This window comes from Numenius arquata, chromosome Z (assembly GCF_964106895.1).
Source record: "Numenius arquata chromosome Z, bNumArq3.hap1.1, whole genome shotgun sequence".
NCBI lineage: Eukaryota > Metazoa > Chordata > Aves > Charadriiformes > Scolopacidae > Numenius > Numenius arquata.
Genome location: NC_133616.1, coordinates 10,246,939 through 10,269,720, shown reverse-complemented (window position 1 = coordinate 10,269,720; position 22,782 = coordinate 10,246,939). Strand labels below are relative to the sequence as shown.

At 43.2% G+C, this 22,782-nt stretch overlaps 1 protein-coding gene across 1 annotated transcript in view; it reads right to left on the bottom strand.

Annotated features, from left to right (window-relative positions):
• DNAI1 (dynein axonemal intermediate chain 1) overlaps positions 1-22,782 on the bottom strand; it is a 155,162-nt gene that overhangs the window by 74,714 nt on the left and 57,666 nt on the right. The window contains exon 14 of the mRNA XM_074166282.1: positions 7,932-8,179. Within this exon, the coding sequence (XP_074022383.1) occupies positions 7,932-8,179 (248 nt within the window). The remainder of the gene's footprint in view (positions 1-7,931; positions 8,180-22,782) is intronic.

The following is a 22,782-nucleotide window of genomic DNA, read 5'->3' as shown; positions in this document are numbered from 1 at the left end:
CACACAATAAGATGGTTTGGATCTTAAGTAAAAGGGAGAGAAGGGAGAAGAACAGTATAGCACTACAGGAGAATCTATTTAGCAAGCAGCAGTGAGAGCAGAAGGCAGAAAGTAAGTTCAGCATCTGTATGAAGTACAGAGGGAAAAGCAGCATCAAAGCAGAAAAGGCTGCTTTTCAGACAAACGTTACATGATCTGCAAGGGATGCTTTGCAAGAGAATTTCTAACCCACAAGAATCCACACCCAAGGCACAATTTAAAAATAACCAGCTACAGAAACTGCATCTCCAGAAGGTACAGTCTGATACCATCTCAAAAAAAACCCGACATTGAAGTTAAAAGATCAGGGATTTTGTTCATTATTGTCAAAGATACTTAGGAAGAAGCATTTGGACACTTACCTTGCCTAACCTTAAAGTGCCTCAAAAAGCATCCAAAAGGTTTTGAACAAGGTACAAACATGCTGCAAAAGATTTTATCCAGCATTTCTGCTGCAGCAATGTCTTGCAATTTCCACCACCTCCACCATGCTTAAATAAGCCCAAAGCTTCTGGATGAATTTTCAAAATTCAGTGAAACTTGACCCTGTGAGAGACAGGATTTCCTCCATCAGGGCTGTGACTCTGCAGTCAGCTCTCCCAGCGACTAAGAACAACCAGAAAGCTGATCATCTTGACCCTGTTTTCTACAGCAAGCATATGGCAACCCGTCCCAAGCACAGCCCTTCCTCCCCAGGCTTCCCTCCAGGAGAGGAGAAAGGAGCAAACACATGACAGATGTTTGTTGGCCACTAAATGCCTCACACTGCTGCAGTGAGGAGGGTAGTCTCAGGTCCTCGACAGACCAGCACAACTGCTGCGGCAACAGCCTGACACTGGATGCAGAGTTCAGCACAGGGAGCAGGACTGAAGCTAAGCACTGCTCCTACAAGGAAGCCTCTGACAGACCTCTGAGGTCTCTGGACTCCAAATGCAGCCTGGCTGGCCCATGGATGCTCTTCCCACTCCTCTTCCTCACCCTCTCTGGTGAGGATACAGTGGCCTCCTTTACTATAGAGATTTTTTGTCCTGTTTGCACTGGGCCAGGTATGTGAGGCAGGCTTGGTAGCATAAAAAAGTAGTAGAAAGCTGAGGCTGGAGAGGAAGGTCCTATGCACAGACATTGCACTGACCTAGTATAGCACATGAAGTTTGCTTGCATTATTTTAGAGGTTTTGTGCTAAATGATCCTAACTATCAGGTTTCTGCTCTACTATCCCTTCAGGCTACATTCTCCCACTTGCCAGCACACATCCTGATTCTCCTCATCCCTATCTCTGCCTCAGGTTCCTTGCTTTCAGGTCTCGATTGCTCTCCTTTCTTCTCCAGATTTCTGTTTCTCCTCTAGAGTTATCCTCTGATGGTACCCTCACAGAGATGAATAAGGTTTTTTCACTGAACTACCCCCAGAAAACACCTATTTTGTGCTCCTTAGCAGTGAAAGGAACAGTAAGGGCATTGAGCCTTTTCTAAGACAGCTGATCTTTATTCTGACCTTGATAGCAACCTTCTGTCTTTTCTTTTTCTTTTATTTCCTTTGCATCAAACTCCTTGTTTGCCCGAAGCCAAAGGAAAAAAATATTATGTGAACCAGTAACATCTCAGAGGCAAGGCAAGCTGCAAAATCTGTTTGTCTGACTGCAGATGACAGATTTAGGAGACTGCCCATCATCAGAAATGTAACAATGTGCTGGTGTGACAGTGGATTATGAATAAAATGCTTTTTCTTCTCCTAAGTCCAGCAAATACAATCGGCTTCCTAGAGGGGCCTTTTTTTGTGAAGCTGTGCCCAGCAGCACCAAGTGGGGTGTAGAACAGCAGGTCATGCTGACTTTAAAGGGATTCTGTAACTGAACTCATTTATTTCCATCAGCAAAACAAGACCTTAGTGAGTCTGGTGTGGCTTCATGAACTGCTAAGATTCAGTGTAGACTAATTTAAGGACTCAGATTAGAAGACAGAAAGTCTTCCAAAGTCTTTCCATCTCTTCTTCCAAAGAGATGGAAAAGGCCCCACACAATTAGGGGGCAAACTCCAGTGAGTAAGCCTCAGGTGTGTTTTATCTGGTTTAATTTTGACATGGGACCTCCACAAGTTCTGCTGGGAAACTATTCTGCAAGCTGACACTCCCTCTAGTTTCCTTTGGCAGTTTGCAGACTATTATCATCCTGCCTTGTCCTATTTGCCCCCATGAATCATAGAATCATAGAATTGTCTAGGTTGGAAGGGATGTTTAAGATCATCTAGTCCAACCATCAACCTAACTCTGACAAAAAAAACATCACTAAACTATGTCTCTAAGCACTACATCAACCCATCTTTTTAATACTTCCAGGGATGGTGCCTCAACCACTTCCCTGGGCAGCCCATTCCAATGCTTAATAACCATTTCAGTGTAAAAAATTTTCCCTAATATCCAATCTGAACCTCCCATGGCGCAACTTGAGGCCATTTCCTCTTGTCCTATCACCTGTGACTTGGGAGAAGAGACTGACCCCAACCCCTCTACAACCTCCTGTCAGGTAGTTGTAGAGAGCAATAAGGTCTCCCCTAATAATGACGAGCATCGAGCATCGCGTTTAACCTGAATGGCATTGGGTGAAGAATTAGCAAGCAGTGGCCAGCCCTTTCTCCTCTCATGCACCGATATAAGGCAGAAAATAACTCTTTCAGGAAGCCATCTGAAGCTCCATGGTATCAGCTCCTCAGTGAGACCAGATCAGCTTCAGTAAATTAACAAGCTGCTTTTTTAACCAGTGGTCTCTCCATAGCAATTCCAAACCATGCTGTGCACATGGGCAAGCCTGGCACAGCTGAGATTTGCTCTAAGCACAGCCAAAAGTAATGTTCCCTTTGCAGATCTTAGGGTCAACACTCTGTGATGGGAATTTAGTCAGCAATTCTTATGGTTAGGAAGTAAAAAAAAAAAAAAATAATTTCCAACCCTCTGCAGCAGTATTGGCTCTGTACTATTCCCAGCAACAAGCAGAAATAACGTCCTTTTGATTCGATGTGAAAGTGAACTAGAAGCACACAGTGGAAACAAATCTGTTGAATAAGATGTGTTTTAGGAGGGAGATTGAACAGCAGAAACAAATGTTGACACAGCAGATAGTTTGAGTTATCAACGCTTATTTTTGAACTCTCCAACTTCCAAACACTTCAAACCTAAAATATAGTATATCTCAGTGATGAAAGGTAACAAAGTCTTGTTCAACATATTCTTCAATGTCCTGTGGAGCGGCCTGTGCCAGTACAGACTGTGAAGTAGCTTTTGCCAGCGAGAGGTTGGGGAGAGCATCTGTCGTCCGTATCAGTGCCCAGTCTGGCCCAAGCCACAACAATCAACGACCTGGATGAGGGGACACAGTGTACCCTCAGCAAGTTTGCTGATGACACAAAAGTGGGAGGAGTAGCTGACATACCAGAAGACTGTGTTGCCATTCAGCAAGACCTGGACAGGCTGGGGAGTTGGGTGGTGGGGAACCTGATGAAGTGTAGGCAAGTGTAGGGCCCTGCACCTGTGGATGAATAACCCCATGCACTGGTACAGGTTAGGGGCTGACCTGCTGGAGAGCAGCTCTGCGGAGAGGGACCTGGGAGTCTGGGTGGACAACAAGTTGACCAGGAGCCAGCAATGTGCCCTTGTGACCAAGGCCAGTGGCATCCTGGGCTGCGTTAAAAAGAGCGTGGCCAGCAGATTGAGGGAGGTGATCCTCCCCCTCTACTCTGCCCTGGTGAGGCCGCATCTGGAGCACTGTGTCCACTTATGGGCTCCCCAGTTCAAGAAGGACAGGGAACTGCTGGAAAGGGCAGAGGTTACAGAGATGATCAGGGGACTGGAGCACCTCTCTTATGAGGAAAGGCTGAGACCTGGGTCTGTTTAGCCTGGAGAAGACTGAGAGGGATCTCATCAATGCTTACCTATATCTAAAGGGTGGATGCGAAGAGGATGGGGCCAGACTCTTTTCAGTGGTGCCCAGGGACAGGGCAAGGGGCAACGGGCACAAGCTGGAACACAGGAAATTACATCTCAACATGAGAAAATACTTTTTTATTTTGAGGGTGCCAGAGCACTGGAACAGGCTGCCCAGAGAGGGTGTGGAGTCTCCTCCTCTGGAGATATTCAAAACCCACCTGGGTGCATTCCTGTCCAGCCTGCTCTGGGTGACCCTGCTTTGGCAGGGGGGATTGGACTAGATGATCTCCAAAGGCCCCTTCCAACCCCTGCCATTCTGTTATTCTGTAAGAAAAAAAGCACTCTTCTCAGCTGTAAACAAACCCTAATCATCATCTGTTTTTAAAAGAAGTGAGAAAGTAAGAAAAAAGCTCAAAGGCTGGCAAACAGAGAGGCTCTATGCTGAAAGCGCCTTTTCAGCAGGGTGTCACTTCTCCCCAGAGGAGACTGCTCTCATGGGCTCTGGATGTCTCTCATGGGCTCTGGATGCCAAAGTCTAGTCAAGTTGTCCCACTTTGGCCACCTACATTAACATTCAGAGCCAAGCCCTTGGATTGAGCCATTGGCTCAGATACCACGTCCAGGGACTTGCTTTCTGGCAGCACTCAGTGCTAGAGATGAGGGGAGTGTGAGGATTTTGCTGACTATTTAGAGCATTATTTTGATTTAAGTGGGGTTTAGCTTAACCCCACATAGGCTGTTGCCCAGCAAAACATGACAGGTTTGACACAGCTTCCCAGGAGCTGACTCCTTTTAAGCCGGTGTTTGCAGCCAAAGGCAGAGTCCTGAATTCCTTGACCTGGGAGACCATTTCTAGTTCTATGTTCCTGTAAGACCTAAGGCTTCGGTGGTGTATTAGCTACATTGCACTGCATGCTTATACATTCACATTTCTATGTATGTCTTTATTCCTTTCTGGCTTTGGATCTTAATCAATTAGTAGTAAGGAATTATAAATTTAAATGTGTAATTTAATATGTAATTTAAATGTGTAATCCAGAATTTTCCATTATTTACAACATAGTAGCACTTAGTATGTGGAAGACCACTACCAAATCTATAAGAAACCATTGCTATGCTCTTTGAAATTCTTAGGTAACAGAATTAGAAAATTTATATTATTCTATTTTGCTCTTAATAATGGGCTATGTTATATCAGTTTTTTTCTATGGAAACTTACTGAGATATTACTAAGTCACTGAAGATGAAATGGCACAAGAAAAGAGCTGTCAGCCTGCTTTACTCGCTTCCCATTTCACTTCCATTGTTTCAAAAGGAAGGAGCCAAGCAGTCCAGAGAACAAAGGCCCCTAATTGTTCAGCAGAACTTTGTTATTTTTCTAATTGGTCTTCAAAGTCATGGGCCTGCAGTCTCTACAAAAGTGAGGACTGCACAGGGTGGTCTAGACAAAACCAGGCTTCAGACTAGTTTCGGTGTTGGTAGGGGAGAACAGAGCATCTTTGAACTAAATATGAGAAATAAGGCATTGCTTTCTAGAATCATTTAATGCTGAATGGTGAATAACAATCCAATATCTCAACCTAACACATAGTCCTTCATGTCGCTTTTCCTCCCATCAAATGGAGAGAAAACCTTTTCTAAACCTTTTGGCTGATATTGACAAATGTCTACAGTTCAGATCTTTCCAAAAGAGGTACAAGCTTTTCTCCTGATTGCTGTTCAATTACCTTATTACTACCCTTGCTCACTAGTTTCATAGCAAGTCAAGAACTTGCTATAAAGAGGGGAGATTTAGGTTAGATATTAGGAAGAAATTCCTCACTGTGAGGGTGGTGAAGCACTGGAACAGGTTTCCCAGGGAAGTTGTGGATGCCCTATCCCTGGAAGTGTTTAAGGCCAGGCTGGATGGGGCTTTGAGCAACCTGGTCTAGTGGGAGGTGTCCCTGCCCATGGCATGGGGGTTGAAACTAAGTGATCTCTAAGGTCCCTTCCAACTCTAACCATTCTATGATTCTAACTGTAAAATTTACTTTATTGCAAAAGAAAACAAAGAATAATGATTCTCAGCACTGAACCTTTGGAAATAAAACAAACAAGCAGGAACTAGAGTAGACTCATACCTACCTCTATCCATACCGCTGGGTTAGTTTCTCTCCTTTTCAGAGCTATCTCCCTAGAGTGCCTGATGATTTTTTTCACCTCTGAGCCACATTGCTGCCAAGTGGTACACATAAACCTACTTCTAAAAACCCTGTACAGGCTGTTTCTACTGCTGAACAAACCTCTTTCTGGTCTGTAGAGATGAGGCCACTAATAATCCCCCTTGAGCAATATAACCCCCCTTCCCAATATCACCTGGGGCACAAATGATCTGGGATCTACAGTGTGCAGTAACAACTGTTGACCTCCCATAGCATGCTGCAGCAAGGCCATGAGAAGCTGCACATAGGACTTACTTAAAATGCCTGACAAAATAGCTTTTTTACTGGAAGCCTAAATGTCAATTGGAGAAGCTTGGACTTCTCTGTGTGTACGTGTGTGCCTGACACGTTGTATTATGATAACAACCTGTGGCTCGGGTACCACGTTAACCTGTGAGAAGAGCTAAAAATGTTTGCTAGAGGAAAAGCTTTGGACAGACAAGCAGCAAATATAAAATTCAGGTCTTCTCTGAAATGTTACATTTGCATAACCTCTCTGTTTATAGAAAGCACCAGCACTCTTGGCATATTCCACATTCATCTGCAGTCCCATCAGGATCCCTTGATTTCTTGGGCTTTTACTGGAAGCTGCAATAACAAGGAGCCATGACTGTGGGACAACCCATGCATGGCATGTCCAAAAGTACAAGGAACACTGACAGTTGCCTAGAGGTATGACTGCATTGGATAGCCCAAATCAAGTGACAGCAATAGTTAATGGCAGCAACACCCCAGAAATGGCAGCAAACCAAATACACATCTCAACAGGCTCATACAGACCACGTTGAAATATGTGGTGGTGAGTCACTGGAACAGGTTGGCCAGAGAAGTTGTGGATGCCCCATCCCTGGAAGTGTTCAAGACGAGGCTGGATGGGACTTTGAGCAAGGTGGGAGGTGTCTAGTGGGAGGTCTCCCTGCCCATGGCAGCGGGGTTGGAACTTGGTGATCTTTAAGGTCTCTTCCAACTCTATAACCATTCTATGATTTTATGATTCTATGTGCTGCCACACTTTTACTGTTATAAAGAAGATCAGAAGTGCATATACCTTTCATTGCTCCAATCCTAACTCAGATTACACTGCAGACATAACTATAAAGTCAGCTGGATGTAGCAAGACATTCAACCGAGTCCTTCACAATATCAACCATCTGGTGACTCTTTGTGACAGATGCCAGAGCGGCATTACTTTAAGAGCATAACTTGCACATCACAATTCTTTATTCCCTAGAATACTTCAAGGTCAACTACAAGGTACTCTGCCTTGAATGCCAGGGCAGCCAATGCCACAAGCAGCTGCCCCTGAATTTATTGTGACCAACAGAGCTCTGTTTCAGGGCTGACGTGTGTTTTACACACTGCTTATCGCTTGCTGCCCTCTGATTTTGTACTTGGAACATAAATAGCATTGTATGCTGGTATATACAGATGAGAAGTCATTTACAATAATGAAAACTAAGGAGAAATAATTGTTTATAGCAAACTTTTCCTGGCATGTTTAGTTTCTATTGAGGACCAAGGATTCATGCAATTGGTTTGTCTTTCTGCATATTTCAAAATTAGCTTGAAACACAACTCAATAATCAATCACTAATGCATGTATTAAACCAACACCTTTCCCATTACAGCACCTTTCTGCATATTTCAAAATTAGCTTGAAACATGAATCAATAATCAATCACTAATGCATGTATTAAACCAACACCTTTTCCTGCTGTGCCCAAACTCAGCCCAATTAAAAGCTCAGTCAGAGGAAAGGAAAAGCACCCTTACCTGCCACACTGGCTCTGTGTGCTTCCCTGACTTAGCACTACTCTTGTAGCTGGGCTGGGAGGTTGCCTTCTTCAGGTTGTAGATGGCCACATTGCCGTCATAGAAGCCCACTGCCATGAGGTAGGGGCGGTCATTATGGAAGTCCAGGCACATGATGCCACTCTCACTGCTGAAGACATACTCTGGGAAGGAGGGGTTCTTCATGGTGTAGAGCAGGAGCATGCCCTGGCCCTGCTTCATGAAGTCATCTAAACAAGGAGGAGCTTTGCTGTTAAATCAGTTTCAAAGATCCTATTGATCTACTATTGAGACATACAATCTGACAACACTCACCTATGCATAAAACCAACCTGAATGCAAAGTCATGTGGGGGAAAGGTGTCAGTCACATGACGAAATGGTCATGTTGGCAGGCCTACATCTGAACATCCTCTCCTCCACTGATATGTCATCCCCAGGACATGGGGACAACGTGCTTATGCAGAAAAGCTACTGTTTTGGCAGTTTTTTTCTAAGAGAGAGACTCAAGAAGTGTAGAGGAAAAAAGAATATTGTGGATATTGTGGACACTTCTTTCTTTGGGCTAGGATTTCACTAACATTGCAGACATGCAAGCTGAGCCAAGGACAGAGGCATTTCAATTTCTGTATTGGCAATATTTGATATTACAGCCTCCACTGCTTCTTCAAAGAAAAGCATTTCATAGAAGTATCTGTAAAGCATCATACCTACTGCCATTACATATAACTGGACAATTCAGAAGTCCCCACAGTTTCATTTTCTGCTTATGTCCAACATCTCCTCCTTGCTTGGCACAGAAGCTCTTTTTTTGCCAAGACTTCCTGTGTTCTTTTCTATTTACTTTCGCCTTTCCTTTGTGCTGCCTGAAATTAGCTCTCCCTATTCTCAGTAGGACCATCTTTCATGGTTTTTTTTTGTTATCATGTCCTGACTGTCTCTGCAATTTTATGGTTTTTTCGCTCATCTGAAAAACAATTTCCAAATTCTTTTAAAGGGGAAGAAAAGCTGTTGATGCAGATAAGCTCTCCAGAAGCAAAGAAGGAGATTTCCTAATCTGTGAAAACAATGCACTCTCTCAGAGTATCCTAGCCATCTCTCCAAGCACTTTTTCTTATTGTCAAATGCCCTCTGGCACACAGTATATGGGAAACAAATTTACTGCTTTCTGTGCTTCAAGTACCCACTATATGTCCTATCTCCAAAACAGTCATCTCGTTTTAAAAGTGTTTCCTGCCTTTCTTAACATTTTGACCAGCCTGCAGGATAAGGGCTTGGTAAGTGTGTACCCCAGTGATAACATTAACTTCAGAGAATTCTCCTTGGTGGTGAGCTGATGCCAAAGCAGCCCGCAGGTACAGACATTTCTTACCTCAAATTTATCGGGGCCAAATAAAGAACATTCAAAGAACCAGTAAAGAAACTCACTCATCAACAAAACTATTACTGCTCCTTTGTATTTGGATTGTGGAAATGCTCTGTTTTCACAGATCTCTGCACATTGGAGCCAGGCAGGGGAAAAGACTTCCTTATTTTGCAGAAAGGTGAGACTCCAATACTGGCATTACTTTAAAGATATCTGAACTCAAATAATATTTTTAATTTTTTATTTTAGTTTTTTTTTAAGAAGTGAAAGTTTATGGAAAGTGAACTACTTTCTCGATCAGAGATCTGCCCTGTTCTTTGAATTCACAGAATTGTCTTTGTCCTTAGCCAAGTAACGTCATTGAGCTGGTATTACGTTGAGGTCCAGCCATGATAAACATGAATTCCTCCTCTCCTCAGGAGCAAAAACACTTGGAAAGGCTGTAGAAATGACCTACCAGGAGTGACTCATAGCAGAATGGACTATTAAGTCAAATCGGTTTGACAGCCTTTGAATTCAACCTGTTTCATGCTCTTATTTATCCTGGAGTGTGGTGACCACCCAGGCATATTTCCAAAATGTCTGTGGTGCACATTCATTTTCTATCTGTTGGCAATGTGCTGAGGGGCCTCAGACAGCTGTCCCCCATGCTCCCTGCACAGACAGTAGAGGATACATCTCTTCAGAGGGTGATTCAGCCACCAAAGATCTGAACTGGGTTTTGGAGGTGCTTGTGTCTCTGATGATTGGGCAGTATCATAGGCCACCACATTCCACAATTAGAGATGATGGACCAGGCCTTTATTGTCTAAAATAACTCAGTTTCATCAAGTCCACCTGACCAGGAAAAACCAAGGTCTTAGGAAGAAGCTCTAGCAGGGTGAAACATGGGATTCAGTTTGCAGATTAAGACACCCAAATACAGATCTATGCATGGCTGGCTGGCTGTGCGCTCAGAGTCTAAGCTCCTGCTACTATCAGTGGAGAACAATCAATCCTCTTCACTGAGTGTAGAAAACTCACCTTAAAGAAGATGCCTATATTTGGACCCTGCTGCGGGGTCCATTGACCGTAATGGCCAGCCTTCTACTGACTGTCAAACTCATCTTAATTCAAGAGCTGAATCCTACTCATCGTCTCTTTCATGTTATGAAATACCATGGATGTGGGTTAAATTAGATGTGTGAATACTGCACGTAAGCCTGGATAATATGATAGCTAAAGTACAGCCTGCTTCTGGCAAAAGGCAAAGTGAGGAGAATAATCCACAATTAACACTCAAGCATGGCACATAAATCCCAGTAAAACAATAACCTTCTGAGAGGGGCATATAAATCCATTTCAGTGAAGGGTGAATTCTCACCCAGGGTACTAAACCGTGACATTCCAACATGTTCTTTAATAAATGAAAAAAAGGGCTTATTTCAATAGCCATATTCAATGTTCCAGAATGGCAGGGACAGCACATACCCACAGCAGCATATCTGCAGTACAGCTTTGAACCACGGCCTTTTCAAGACAAAGGTTTGTGTTTTTCAGTAAAAGACTAGCAGAGCACAGGAGCGTGTCCCAAATCCTGCGTAGTCTGTCTCCCAGGATGCAGGTAGCTTACTGAAACAATGTTAGAAGACCACAGAGCACACAGCAAAGCAGAGGGTGCAGACCCAAGGGCTGACAAGGGCTGGAGGTGAAAGCAGCAGCTTCAGATCTGAGACAGCTGCTCTGCGCCGCATGGACCTACCAGCATGCACTGGAGGAGCAGAGAATTTCTGCCCCATGCAGGCCCACAAAGTGCAAACTGGCTCTTTTTCTGAGATACAAGGGCTGGAGATACTAGAGAACATCAGACAGTTATTCTGACAATCAGTGCCAGCAGGAGTTGTTCTTCTACTTCACAGGAGGACACAAGGCAGCACAGCAAGAGGAGGAGAGTGAAGGGGCTCTTGCTATAATGAGGAAGAGCTGCATGTCATGAGGATGCTCATCGCTGACCTGAGCGGAGGTTAAATTTCAGATCCTGACACATAGCAAGTGCATGTGGGAAGACAAGCTTTGCTAATGAAAGATGCAGATAGCATGATTACTGGTCTCAACCTGGAGAACTGAGCCTGTAAGCACCACATGCAGTCAGAAATAGGTTTCAACCAACTACTACCACTGTTTAAAAAATTCATCTGCATTTGCACTTAAAGATGGGCAGATTCAACCCAAGCCCTTTTCAGAAAAATACCGATTCAGTGGTAGCAAAGTACCTCAGAATATCACTGTGGTATCACCAAATAGTTCACGCAAAACTAAAATCTGAAAAGCATCTAAGTCTTTCATTTTGATACTTACTAAGTGTCTGTTTTAACAGATTTTTTCATTTATATTTTTCCTTTGCTGAGTGTAAAAAGAATCAGCAAATATTCAATATCAGATAAAAATATTTTGTTTACTGGAAAGATTTTTTTTCATTTGTATCTTCCCTTTTGGGTCACCAAAAAATCAGGAGACATGCATGGTTTTTCTCCATTTCATCCCAAGTGCTTAGTGGCTGAACCAATATTCTCAATGAAACAATATCCTCAGGTTAGAAACTAAAACGTTTGAGGTAAATCATGAACTCATATAGTAAATATCAATGTGCACACCCTCCATAGTCATGATTGAAAGTAGAGATTTCTATTACACAAGAAGCCAGTGCTACAGGTTCTTGTGTGATAAACTGGGGAAATTACCCTCTCTTTGGAGGATATGAAACCCAAAACAATGCAGACTTGCATCTCAGATCCTGTGATGGCTTTCTATAAATCAAGTCTGCCAGATGTCTTGCAGATATGGCTTGGACCAAGAAATCACCATGCTAAAAGGAACCACTGCCGCTTAAAATCTGTCCCTTTCTCCCCCAAGAGCCCATCTGAAAAAAAAAGCAAGATGGAGAAGGATGGTTGTGAACAGCTGCTTGTTTCTGAGCATCACAGCTGCACAAGCACATTTATTCTCCTTTCCTAGATATGCCCATGCTTTGATGAGCTTGCGTGCTGGGGCTCTGTCCTTTCGGCTTGGATTTCTGAGAAGCCAAGGTAAGGGGCTGGCTGTGCTTTACACTCAGTTAGGCGATATCCTCTGGGAAGAAGAGATCAGTTTCAAAGACAAAAATTTTGGTACCCGAAGAAATGGCTCAGCTTCTTACTTGCCTTTCAGGTATTTAAAGCGTAGAGGACAAAAAAAGGTTATCTGGAGGCCAGTAAAATTTCTCCAAGCAAATTATTCGTATTATCCAGTTCTACAAAAACCTGAGCACAGTCTAAGAATTTGCCTGTGCTACAGCTTGCGTGGCACAGACAGATGACTGAGCAAGTCATCAAATTAATGAATTCTCTCTCTTTTTTTTTTTTTATCAGTGAGCAAAACCTGTGCAGCATGGCACTGAGCACAGGCTAATCTAGCCTGCTGCTAAACTTGCTGGGTGAGCTTGTGCTGCTTCAGCAAGACTCTCTACTGCCTCATTTAAATAGCTCTGCCAACTCCACGCTTTGCTGCGGTGACAGAATGGGTGTGCTGTAAAAGAGGAAACGGCTGGCACTTTGAGCTTCACTGTATGCCAATAGTTCAGAAAAATCAGGAAAGAACAAATCTTTCCAAGGAGCTCAGAGAGTTTGGGCATGTGCTGAACATGTTTTCAAAGGCTCTTGAGGACTAACAATAATAACTGGAAGTTTTATAGCACTTCATAGCGCATTAAGCCTGTATCTGCAGCACTCCTTTTTACAGCCAAGGGAGAAAGGCCAGTGGCGGGAACAGCCAAAGATGCTATAACAAGCTGGAAAAATAGGGAGCAGAACTGGGACTTCACAGGACTCTGCTCAAGGTGAGCCCATCCCAGGATCCCTGAGAAATTTAAACTGAGATCACTGATACCCATTCTGTTCCTATTCCCTAAAATGCCCAGCAGTACTCGAGTATACTGCTGTGTTGATACAAGCACTGACCCCTATGGATCTGGCTGTGAATCACGCTGTGGGCAGGGAAAAGACTAAAACTGAACTTTCCAAACAGTCCTTTCCCAGAAAAGAAAAGGTTTTGAGAATTCATTACTTCGTACTTCAAGGCCAGAAAGCCTGGCCTCCGCTATTTCACAGCTCAGAAATGTTACTGCTACATCCTGTTTTGAGCCCGATAACTTGTTTTTGGTTAGTATGCATACTTCATTTGAAGATCTCAAATGACAGAGAAGCCACTGTTTCATTTTGCAGTTTGTTTCAATTTTTAATTGCTTGGAGTGATTAAGAAGCTGCACCTAACTCCGTCTTTGACTTAGCTGGTTTCACTGTCAGTTCTTGCTATGCCTATCTTGATTGGATGAAGGACTTCTTTCGTATCTGGTGCTTTCTATGCATTAAAATATTTTAAAAGTGAACACTAGTCATCTTTCAGCATACTTTTGATAGCCTTAACAGCCTGAACTCAAAAATCCCATTTATGTTCACAAGGATTGCAAAGAGAGGCCTGCTCAGCAAAAAGCTAGGAGTCAACGTGAACTTTGCCACACCAGTCAAAGGCACTGCCTTCGCAGCTGCAAAGAGAAAGCCACTTCTCAACAGATGTGGAGAAGATTAGAACATTAAGAAACTTTCCACAGATATGTGGAGGACATCAGATGACTAGGACTCGTGCTACCACAAGACAAAATTCTATATTACAGTCCAAATTTCAACTGAATATTGTCCTCTCTCCACCTTTAAGGCATCTTCTCCAAGTCTTATATTAACTTGGGGCTCTTTACTGCACTAGCTACAGTTTTTCTGCATGCTTTGAAAAATGTTGGCTCCAGAAACAAACATAATATTCCAGTATCAGTCTCACTAACGCTTAAATCATATCTCGGCTGCCACTCAGGACTTCCTGTTGCACTCCAGGATCATGTTCACCCTCCTTGCCAAGATATCACACCGGGAACTCAAATTTATTGCTTGTCCACAAAAGCTGGGGTTTTATTCTTTTGTTTTTTTAGAGTTGCTGCCTTCCAAAACACAGTACTCCTCCTTGTTTAGAGAGGTATAATGTTATATTTGGCTGCATTAAAATGCATTTCGTTTGAATAATTCCAGCTTACCACAAGATTAATCACGCTGCACGACAGCCCCGTTCCCAGCATGATTTACAACTCCACCTGCCTTTTCATCAGTCACACATTTCATCTGCTGTGAGTTTATATTTCATCCAGAGGACCGGCGAGAACAATGCCTAGCTCCAGGGCCACCACAGATCCAAACAGCACCCCCTCTGAGACACTGTCTCAGATGATAACTCCACTGGCATTTATTTTCTGACACTTGTCAGTGGAAGTTGAACCCCCCTGGTGAGACCACCTGCACTGGGGTGAACTCAGTGAGCCTGGGCACTTCCCACCCCAGGGAAATACGTACCCTCTGCTTGGCGGCGTTAACACTGCAAGATCTGCAAACTCTGAGCAAGCCCATCAGTGCAGTGGAAGGAAATCATATAACATTTTGGTTTATGCTGATTCAGATGTTTGAATGTCAAATTTAACATTCTGCTTGACACTTTTCACCAGTTGCCAGACGAATTCCTGGTACTCCAGATCAAGTTAATGTTATTAGCTGGGCTCTGTTTAGGAAGCACAGAAGTTGCAGTTTGTACAGGAGAGGGAAAAACCAGAATTACTAAGTCATTTGGACATTTTAGAAAAGACAAAATTGACAGGTGACAAGGCAAGCTGTAATTTATACACATCCTGAGGCCATGTTGCAGTCCTAGTAACTGCGATGGGATCCGCACATGTCAAAGGTAAGACACACACCTCAGAAACACAGATGGATAGATACAAACAGCCTTTAAGAAAAAGAGCTGTTAGGTATGTTTGCATCTTACTCTAAAATACAGTCTGGCACAGTAACACAAGGGAGACCGCAGTCAACTGGGCCAATAAAAACAAGAGATTTAGGAAATGCCTGGAACAATGTGCTGTTTGTCATTGCACGAGAGAGCAAAGGCTCAGAAGCAGACAAGAACAGGGGAGAACGGGATGAAAAGATGTCTCGCCTTCCCAAAAACAGCAGGAGGATCTGGCTTGCAGCTCAGCTTTCCCCTGGTTCACACAAAGGCGAGCGGATGAGCACTGCAAAAAGAGAAGGAATATGCGACTGGGCTGAGTTTGCAATCCTGTAGGTAAAACAGAGTTTTCTCATTCTGATCAGATAGAGTTTTGCATGATAGGTCTAGCAGGCACTAGAATTCTTTTTTAAATTTTCTTCTTTAAATAAGATACTCCTAAGGGCTTGGTTTTACAGTGTAAATAGTAATTGTACAACTGGCTGTATGTTACGAATGCTAACTTACACTCTGAAGATACTCAAATAAAAGGGAGAGAGAGTCCATATCTTTATCTTGTATGATAAAGGTACAACGCTAACAACGGGGAGATTTGTATTCCAGACCCTACTGTATCAAGACCAGCTAAAGTGATCTTAGTCCTTTCTTCACCATACTTTGCACAGCACTTCTAAGGACACATATCACAGTGTGACTTGATGAGGGCTATAAAAGTTCCATATATCAATAATGTCAAAAGCAACACTCCTGTTGTTTTCAGGAATGCTTTTAAATTTGACCCTCAGCTAGTCAGACTAACAATATCACATCACTCACTCCCTTAGCACCTCATAAACCAGGGAACGGAGGATACTTCCCAGCTCCAACACCTAGGAGGAAGCACTTGTCTCCGCAGAGCACTCTGGAGCTGGGAAGCTGGACAAGTGCTAATCCTCCCATTAGACATCTGGCAGCAGTTGGCACAAGCAGCTGAACTCTTGCTCCTGCCTTTCTTGTTTTGGTCGGCTTAAGCTGCAATCTTGATAGTGTTTCACTACTTAATACCCGAGGTTCTATTTCCTCTACCCCTGTTCTAAAAAACTGGCGTATTTGATAGCATTCGAAACCAACTAAATATTTCAGAGTGCCATCAAGTGGCCAAGTGGGGGGCTTCCAGGAGGCACACATTGCTCAGAGATCCCCAGGATCATGCAACAAATGGACATCTATAAATGTGCTGCCTTTGGATAATCACACCAGCCTGCTGCTACTGCAAGCAAGCCAGGCTGCCAGCATCTCAGTATTCCTGACCTGAAGAGCTCTGAGAGGGATGCACACACTGCAGGAGATGCTGATGTATTCCATAATTAAAGGACAGGAACATTAGAGTTTTATGATGGTGCTGCAGCCTTTTGAAAGCAGACAGATGCCTGATGAGACGGACATGTACAGCCCAGATCATGGAGGAGACAATTAGAAATGATACTGCAGCTTAGAGAACTTTTCTGAAGACATTTGGCAGAAGATCCAGATTTGACTGCGGAGCAAAGAAGAGGCAGCGTTATACACACAGTCCAACCTGCAGTCAATTTTGCACAGGTCCATACTTCAAGAAACAATGAATATTAAGAGCAGCCATTACAATTCAGATGCCTGCTCTATCCCATTTTCTGCAGTGGTTGACATCAAATGCTTAGGGAAGTGCATAAAAACAGTGATATTTGTTCTAGAATACTGTCTAAGTCCCTATTAATTTGTGGTTAAGCACCTCCCAGGTCCCTAATGGTTCTCTTCCCATTCCCTTGTGCAGCCAGCTACCGATCATTAAATCTGGACAGAATCTTTCGGCATTCCTCTTTGGATAAGGCTGGAATATACACCAGATATACAGTTCTTCTCACAGTGATTTGGTTTCTTTGGCTTGCTTTTATTTTTAGTACATGAAATATTGTGCTCCTCAAGCAGATATGTGAAGTGTATGATTGGTGGTTAGTATAAGTGGGTTCTGAGAGCTACTAAAAGTAGATTTCAGACAAAAATTATTAATTTTCTAAAAGAACTGAATGAAAACAAAAATAACTTTTATATTTGTTACTCTCAAATAAGGCCAGTTCACAATGTATACGGCAACAAAGCAATAGCTTTGAATCCTTTGATCAGACAACAAAGGCAGAGGAAAAAAAGGCAGTTATGGCAAGAAGAGAGATACTTCAGAGTGGAATTTCCAAACAGCAACTAGCTGTTACAAGGGAATGGAACTGGTCCAAAAGACTCACATCAAGCATGAAGTATCTATGCAAACCATGGGCCAAATTTTGGATCATGCTTAGATATGATAGATAAGGGATGAAAAAGAAAGAAAAGAACCACAGAATCACAGAATAGCTGAGGTTGGAAGGCACGTCTGGAGATCACCTAGTCCAGTCCTCCCTGCTTAAAGCAGGGTCAGCTAGAGCACATGCCCAGGACTATGCCGAGTCATATTTCAATACCTCTAAAGAGATATCTCCACAACATTTCTAGGCTGTGGAGATACTCTTCCATTACCCAACCGCCCTCACAGCAAAGAAATTCTACGTTGTGTTTAAGGGGACTTTTATCTGTCTCAGTTCGTGTCCATTGTCTTTTGTCCTTTCACTTGATAGCACTGAGAAGAGTCCAGCTGAGTTTTTTTTATTCCCTCCCATCACATATTTACACACATAAGAAGAAACTTCCACCTTTCTCTAGTGACAGCCAACTTTGTAGACTCACAACTCTGGGAGGACAACCACTACCTAAACCAAACCAGATGAGAAGTCTGGTCAGCACCACAGATTCACTGTGGGAGTTAAAGGGGAGTCTAGCTCCCCATTATCTCCTGTCTCCACCAGACAGGCTGCTGCTGGGCAGACTGGCTTCCCTCCAGCATCTCCGCAGCAGAGGAAGAAGCCTGGGACTGCACAGCATCTAGAAAGCATGTGCTGCTCCAGAGTATCACTCTCCTATCCTCTGTGAGCCAAGGTAGGGAAGAGAGGGCACCTAGGCAACTCCCAGGTATGTATGGGGGTTGCATCTGACCCTGGGCTAAAGCTAAACTGCCTAGGAAACTGAGCACAGCAAAGCACTCAGAAACTTCAGAGAGCAAATACCATGTTACAATGTGAAAAAACAGCTCCATGCGTTTTACTGGGGTGCTTCTGTTGTTCTGAGCACAGTCTTACAGCTTGGACACGAAGATACAGTCATACAGCACCAAGGGTGCACAGGAAGGCTGAGCCAAACATCTCCAGACTTCAAAATCCTTGGCATCCACAAACTGGCATCCACACTACCAGCATCTTGAGAATCTGCTGTGCTGGCTCCTCTTTTAAGAACTCAGCAAACAATAAAAAAGCTGATAGAACTATCCCTCTATGAAGGTCTCTTTACACAGTGCTGGAAACCACTTCATCAGGCACCCTTTGATGGGAGGAGCTGGAGAATGCCAGTGAGTGCCAGTCAGTTCTCTTACACGCTGAGGAATCTGACAAGAATAACTCAGGGCAGAATGAGCAGTAGTTCTTGCAGTAATACCTGCTGCCTTTTTTTTATGGCAGGTGAGGCTCTTTCCAACAGCAGCCACTTGCTAATATTTAACAATGAATAAATCCATTGCAATAATGTTGAAAAATTAAGGATGCCTAGATTACGTTGTCCTACACCCAGAGTAAGCCTCAAGTTCTCCATACAGGAAAGTCGTATTCCCCTTATCTTATAGCCAGGAGTTGCTGAGGACACAACTCAAAGGTAATTACATGGTTCAACACTTAGATTCCTCACTGATAAAAGATTTAAGCATCCCTGAATAATTTTTCCTGCCTTCTCTGGTTGACTTCATCCTACAGTATCCTAAAACTCATTTTTATCCTCTCTCACACATATTACAGCAAAGTGATATCCTTGACAACAAAACAGGCAGAACTCAGAATAATTGTAAAAAGCAAACAAACAAACAAAACTAAAATCAAAACAAAACACCAAGAAAAAAACCAACCCACAGGACATGCAGAGTTTCTTACACCGTTGTGGTGTTACAAATTTCTAAAAACTGAAAGTTTGGTCTGCACTTATTCATCAATGGCCAGAATTCTTAACATATTCCTGATACAATCTCAACCTGAAGTGGCCTATAATATCAGCCAGTGGAGGTCAACATGCAGATATTCCTGGGTATATTCTGACAGATTGGCAGCCTAGCAAATATTACCGAGCATGAAGTGGAGAACTGAAAACTATGATTGAGTTCCCTATGTTCAGCAGAGAAAAACTTTATACTGAAGAATATGTATTTTTGTTTTGCAGCAGCAAAAAACCAAAGGTAAGCTAAGAAGAGTTTTGATGTCTCACAAGTTTCAACTCCAATGAAAACATTAAATTAGATAGATTTCCTTCAGGTTTTTACAATCCACTCTGTTGAAAAACGATGCTCACTCATCTCCAGAACAAAAGACAAAAGAGAAAAGTCTTTGAAGAAAAAGTCTTTAATGGGGCCTTATACAATTTCTTTGTATCATTCTTCCCTAGGAATAATGACAGGCTATTTAACTTCAGGAGCTTACAAAGTAACTTACATATTGCTAGAATTAATGATGGAATTAGCCCAATGCAGATTTATAAGTTCTAAGGCCAAAGGAGATCGTTGTGATGAATAAATCCTGTATTTGTTCGCACGCTTAATTACTTCCACCATTAAAAATTCAATTTATTTCCAGCTTTCTGAGATCTTTAAGTTCTACTTCCAGTTGCTAGATTCTGTCCTAGATGAAAAAGTAAGATGAAAGAGTTCTGTTCTGCAAGATATCTCCTTCCTTTCCCTTCAAATAACTAATGGACAGTAATCAAATCACTACTTAAACTTCTTAATAAGCTAAGTTGAGCTGTTTAAGTATTTCACTGTAAGGCAGAGCTTCCAAACATAAGTCAAACTGTGGCTCGTCTCTGAACCTTTTTCAATTTTAACATCCATTTTGAAGACTAAACTGTTAACGGCTGGATATAACACTCCAGTAAAGGTCTCACTACACCATACTCAGAAGTAGCACCTCCTCCCTCCTGCTACTCTCCAGTTCATGAATGCACACAGCATTCCATGTCAGACCTCCTAAAACACACTTCTGCGACTGCTCTTCCAGATTTAACTAGAAGTTTTCTTTCTCAGAGTGTACATCAAGATAAGGGAATATTTTCAAGTCCATTTTCACGACTGACACAAAGCGATCTGAACATGGGCTGCTGCTAAAAATGTTGATCTCTCTCCCTCTGCCATTTTTTCTTTCCTCCTCTGTGTTCTAACCCCAGTGCCCCTGTGCTTGTGGATCTGGCTGAAAAAGCAGTAATTTTAAATGGCGCTGTTGTCTTAGGGTACTGATGGTGATATTGCATGCATGTAACAGTCAATCTATATAATTAGCAGTTCTTAAATGAAATCTAAAGAGGACTAGGTCTTTAAAGTTGCCTGGTGACCCAACTCTCTAACTGAATACTAGCCAGCAGACAACTGACTTAGCAAGCTTCCTAGTCTAGTGGGAGGTGTCCCTGCCCATAGCAGGGGGGTTGGAACAAGATGATCTATAAGGTCCCTTCCAATCCAAACCATTCTATAATTCCTGCTCCTTGCGGAGCAGGGGATGGTTGGGACAAGTTAGAGGCTCTCCAAAACAGAACAATGGTGTGATGGCACAAGTCTGGAGAAGCAGCACTCCAGATTGAATAACCTCTCTGAAAAAATGCCTGTAGAGCCACTGCCCTTCTGTGGGAATTGCTGGAATAGAGCCTTGTGTTTCTAGGATTGCCCTATGGGATCTGAGATGAATGCAGCTCTGGATACATGCTGTCTTCTGTGGGTCCCTTGGCTTGGCTTTTTCATCAGTAAGAAAGGAAGCAGCATTGCCTCATCTCACCTGGGAAGACACAGACAGTCGAGGCAGAAAGGAACTCAGACACTGCAGCAACAGAGACCATTTAAATAACTAAAACAGGCAGGTTTTGTAACTAAAATAACTTCCTGTTTTGTAACAGGCAGTTTTAAGTAACAAAAACAGGATGGAGGAGCCCTCACATCTATGAAGTCAGCCTAAACAACAAATGGGTAACTGCAGCACCAGGCTGGAAGGCAAGGGCAACTATAGCTCTGCTGGAAGAAGTGCAATATAGGTCATCCAACCCGTAAGTACTTCTGCCTTAAACCTTCCTGCAAGCCATGTTTGGCCTGGAGGATGATCAGATCTTCTCATTGGTTTCTTTATATTCTGTGACGGCTAGATGCCATAGCTGGAGCAGAAAGGGCTTCAAATGCACAGTAGAAAGCTGACCTCTGGTGTTGGGAGCAGGGCTATAGAGAGAAGACAGGAAGGCAGGCAAGCTCCTGTGCTCCTGAGCACTGCTTCACAGTTCTCTGGTAAGATTCACACACTAGCATCGCTTCAGACAAATGAATAAAACCAGTTGATGAATGAAAGCAACATGTAGCAACAGCCTACAGTGCTTGGCAGGAGTATTGCTGTTTTCATTTCTGTGCTTTCATATCAGTTCTTCCTCCACAAAGCAACTAATCAGCCGATGCTGTACAGCAGAAAATTAATGGTTTCCTTCAGAGAGCCGCCTCATGATGCCAGAGAGCACTGCGGGATTGTTTGTAAATATTTGATTAGAAAAAGCAAGTAAAATTTGCATGAAAACATGTAAGAATTAATGTTATGCCACTATCCAATAGGGATATTTATAGTACAGAGGTGATGCCAGCCACCATTAACACACGTGGCACTACACCAAACGTCTTCACCAGTGACTCTGCCCGTACAAAGCCAGTGCTTCCACAGGTCCAGTCTAAACAGTCGATTGACAGGAGCTGACATAGTTTCCAGGGGATATGTTAGGTGTTCTGTTCTGCTCCCTCTTTACAGGGCACACAAAAAGGAGGGCGCAGGAGCATCCTCAGAGCCTTTGTGTACGCCCTCGGCCCTCTCTTTGCCAATCGAAATAGGGGCTGAGGCTGAGGGTGGGAATGACCCCTGCTTCCTTGGTAGTCAGTGTCCTTTGAAAATCTCCCCACAAGGAGCAAAATATATGACCAGTCATTAACCCATGCATGTTTCTCTGGAGACGTTTTCATGCAGCAGAACCCTATTTTGAGAAGGTGTTCCCTTGTAGGAGTCTTTCTCCACAGAGGGATATAGGTAGGGCACAGCCTGTGATGGGCTTCAAGGCCTCTGCATGCACTTCCACACAAAGAATTAAAAGGTCCCTGCTGCCATAAGGCAGCATGACCACAGGAAAGGAGACTCTCCTCCAGGAAGGATGTGTCCTTCCTCGCCCATCTGGCTGAAGTGGAAAATCTCACATCTGGTTTCCAGTCCAACTTCTGTTCCTTTACTTCTGAATTTCAGGTTTGGAGATGCAACTAACCCTTTGGCAAAGGGGGTCACGTGCATGCTTGCACGTTTTTTCACCAGTAAGCAAGTCTGACAATGGCAGGCTGCTTAAGAAGAGATAGAGTCCCCATCCTCTTGAGCTTTAAGACACTGGTCTTTAAAGTGCCAGACATCTGTCAGAAGCTATTATGCAGAATTAAGCCTGTTCTAATATAGTGAAATTATTTCTGGAGGGCCATTCCGGCCTGATTTTATGACAT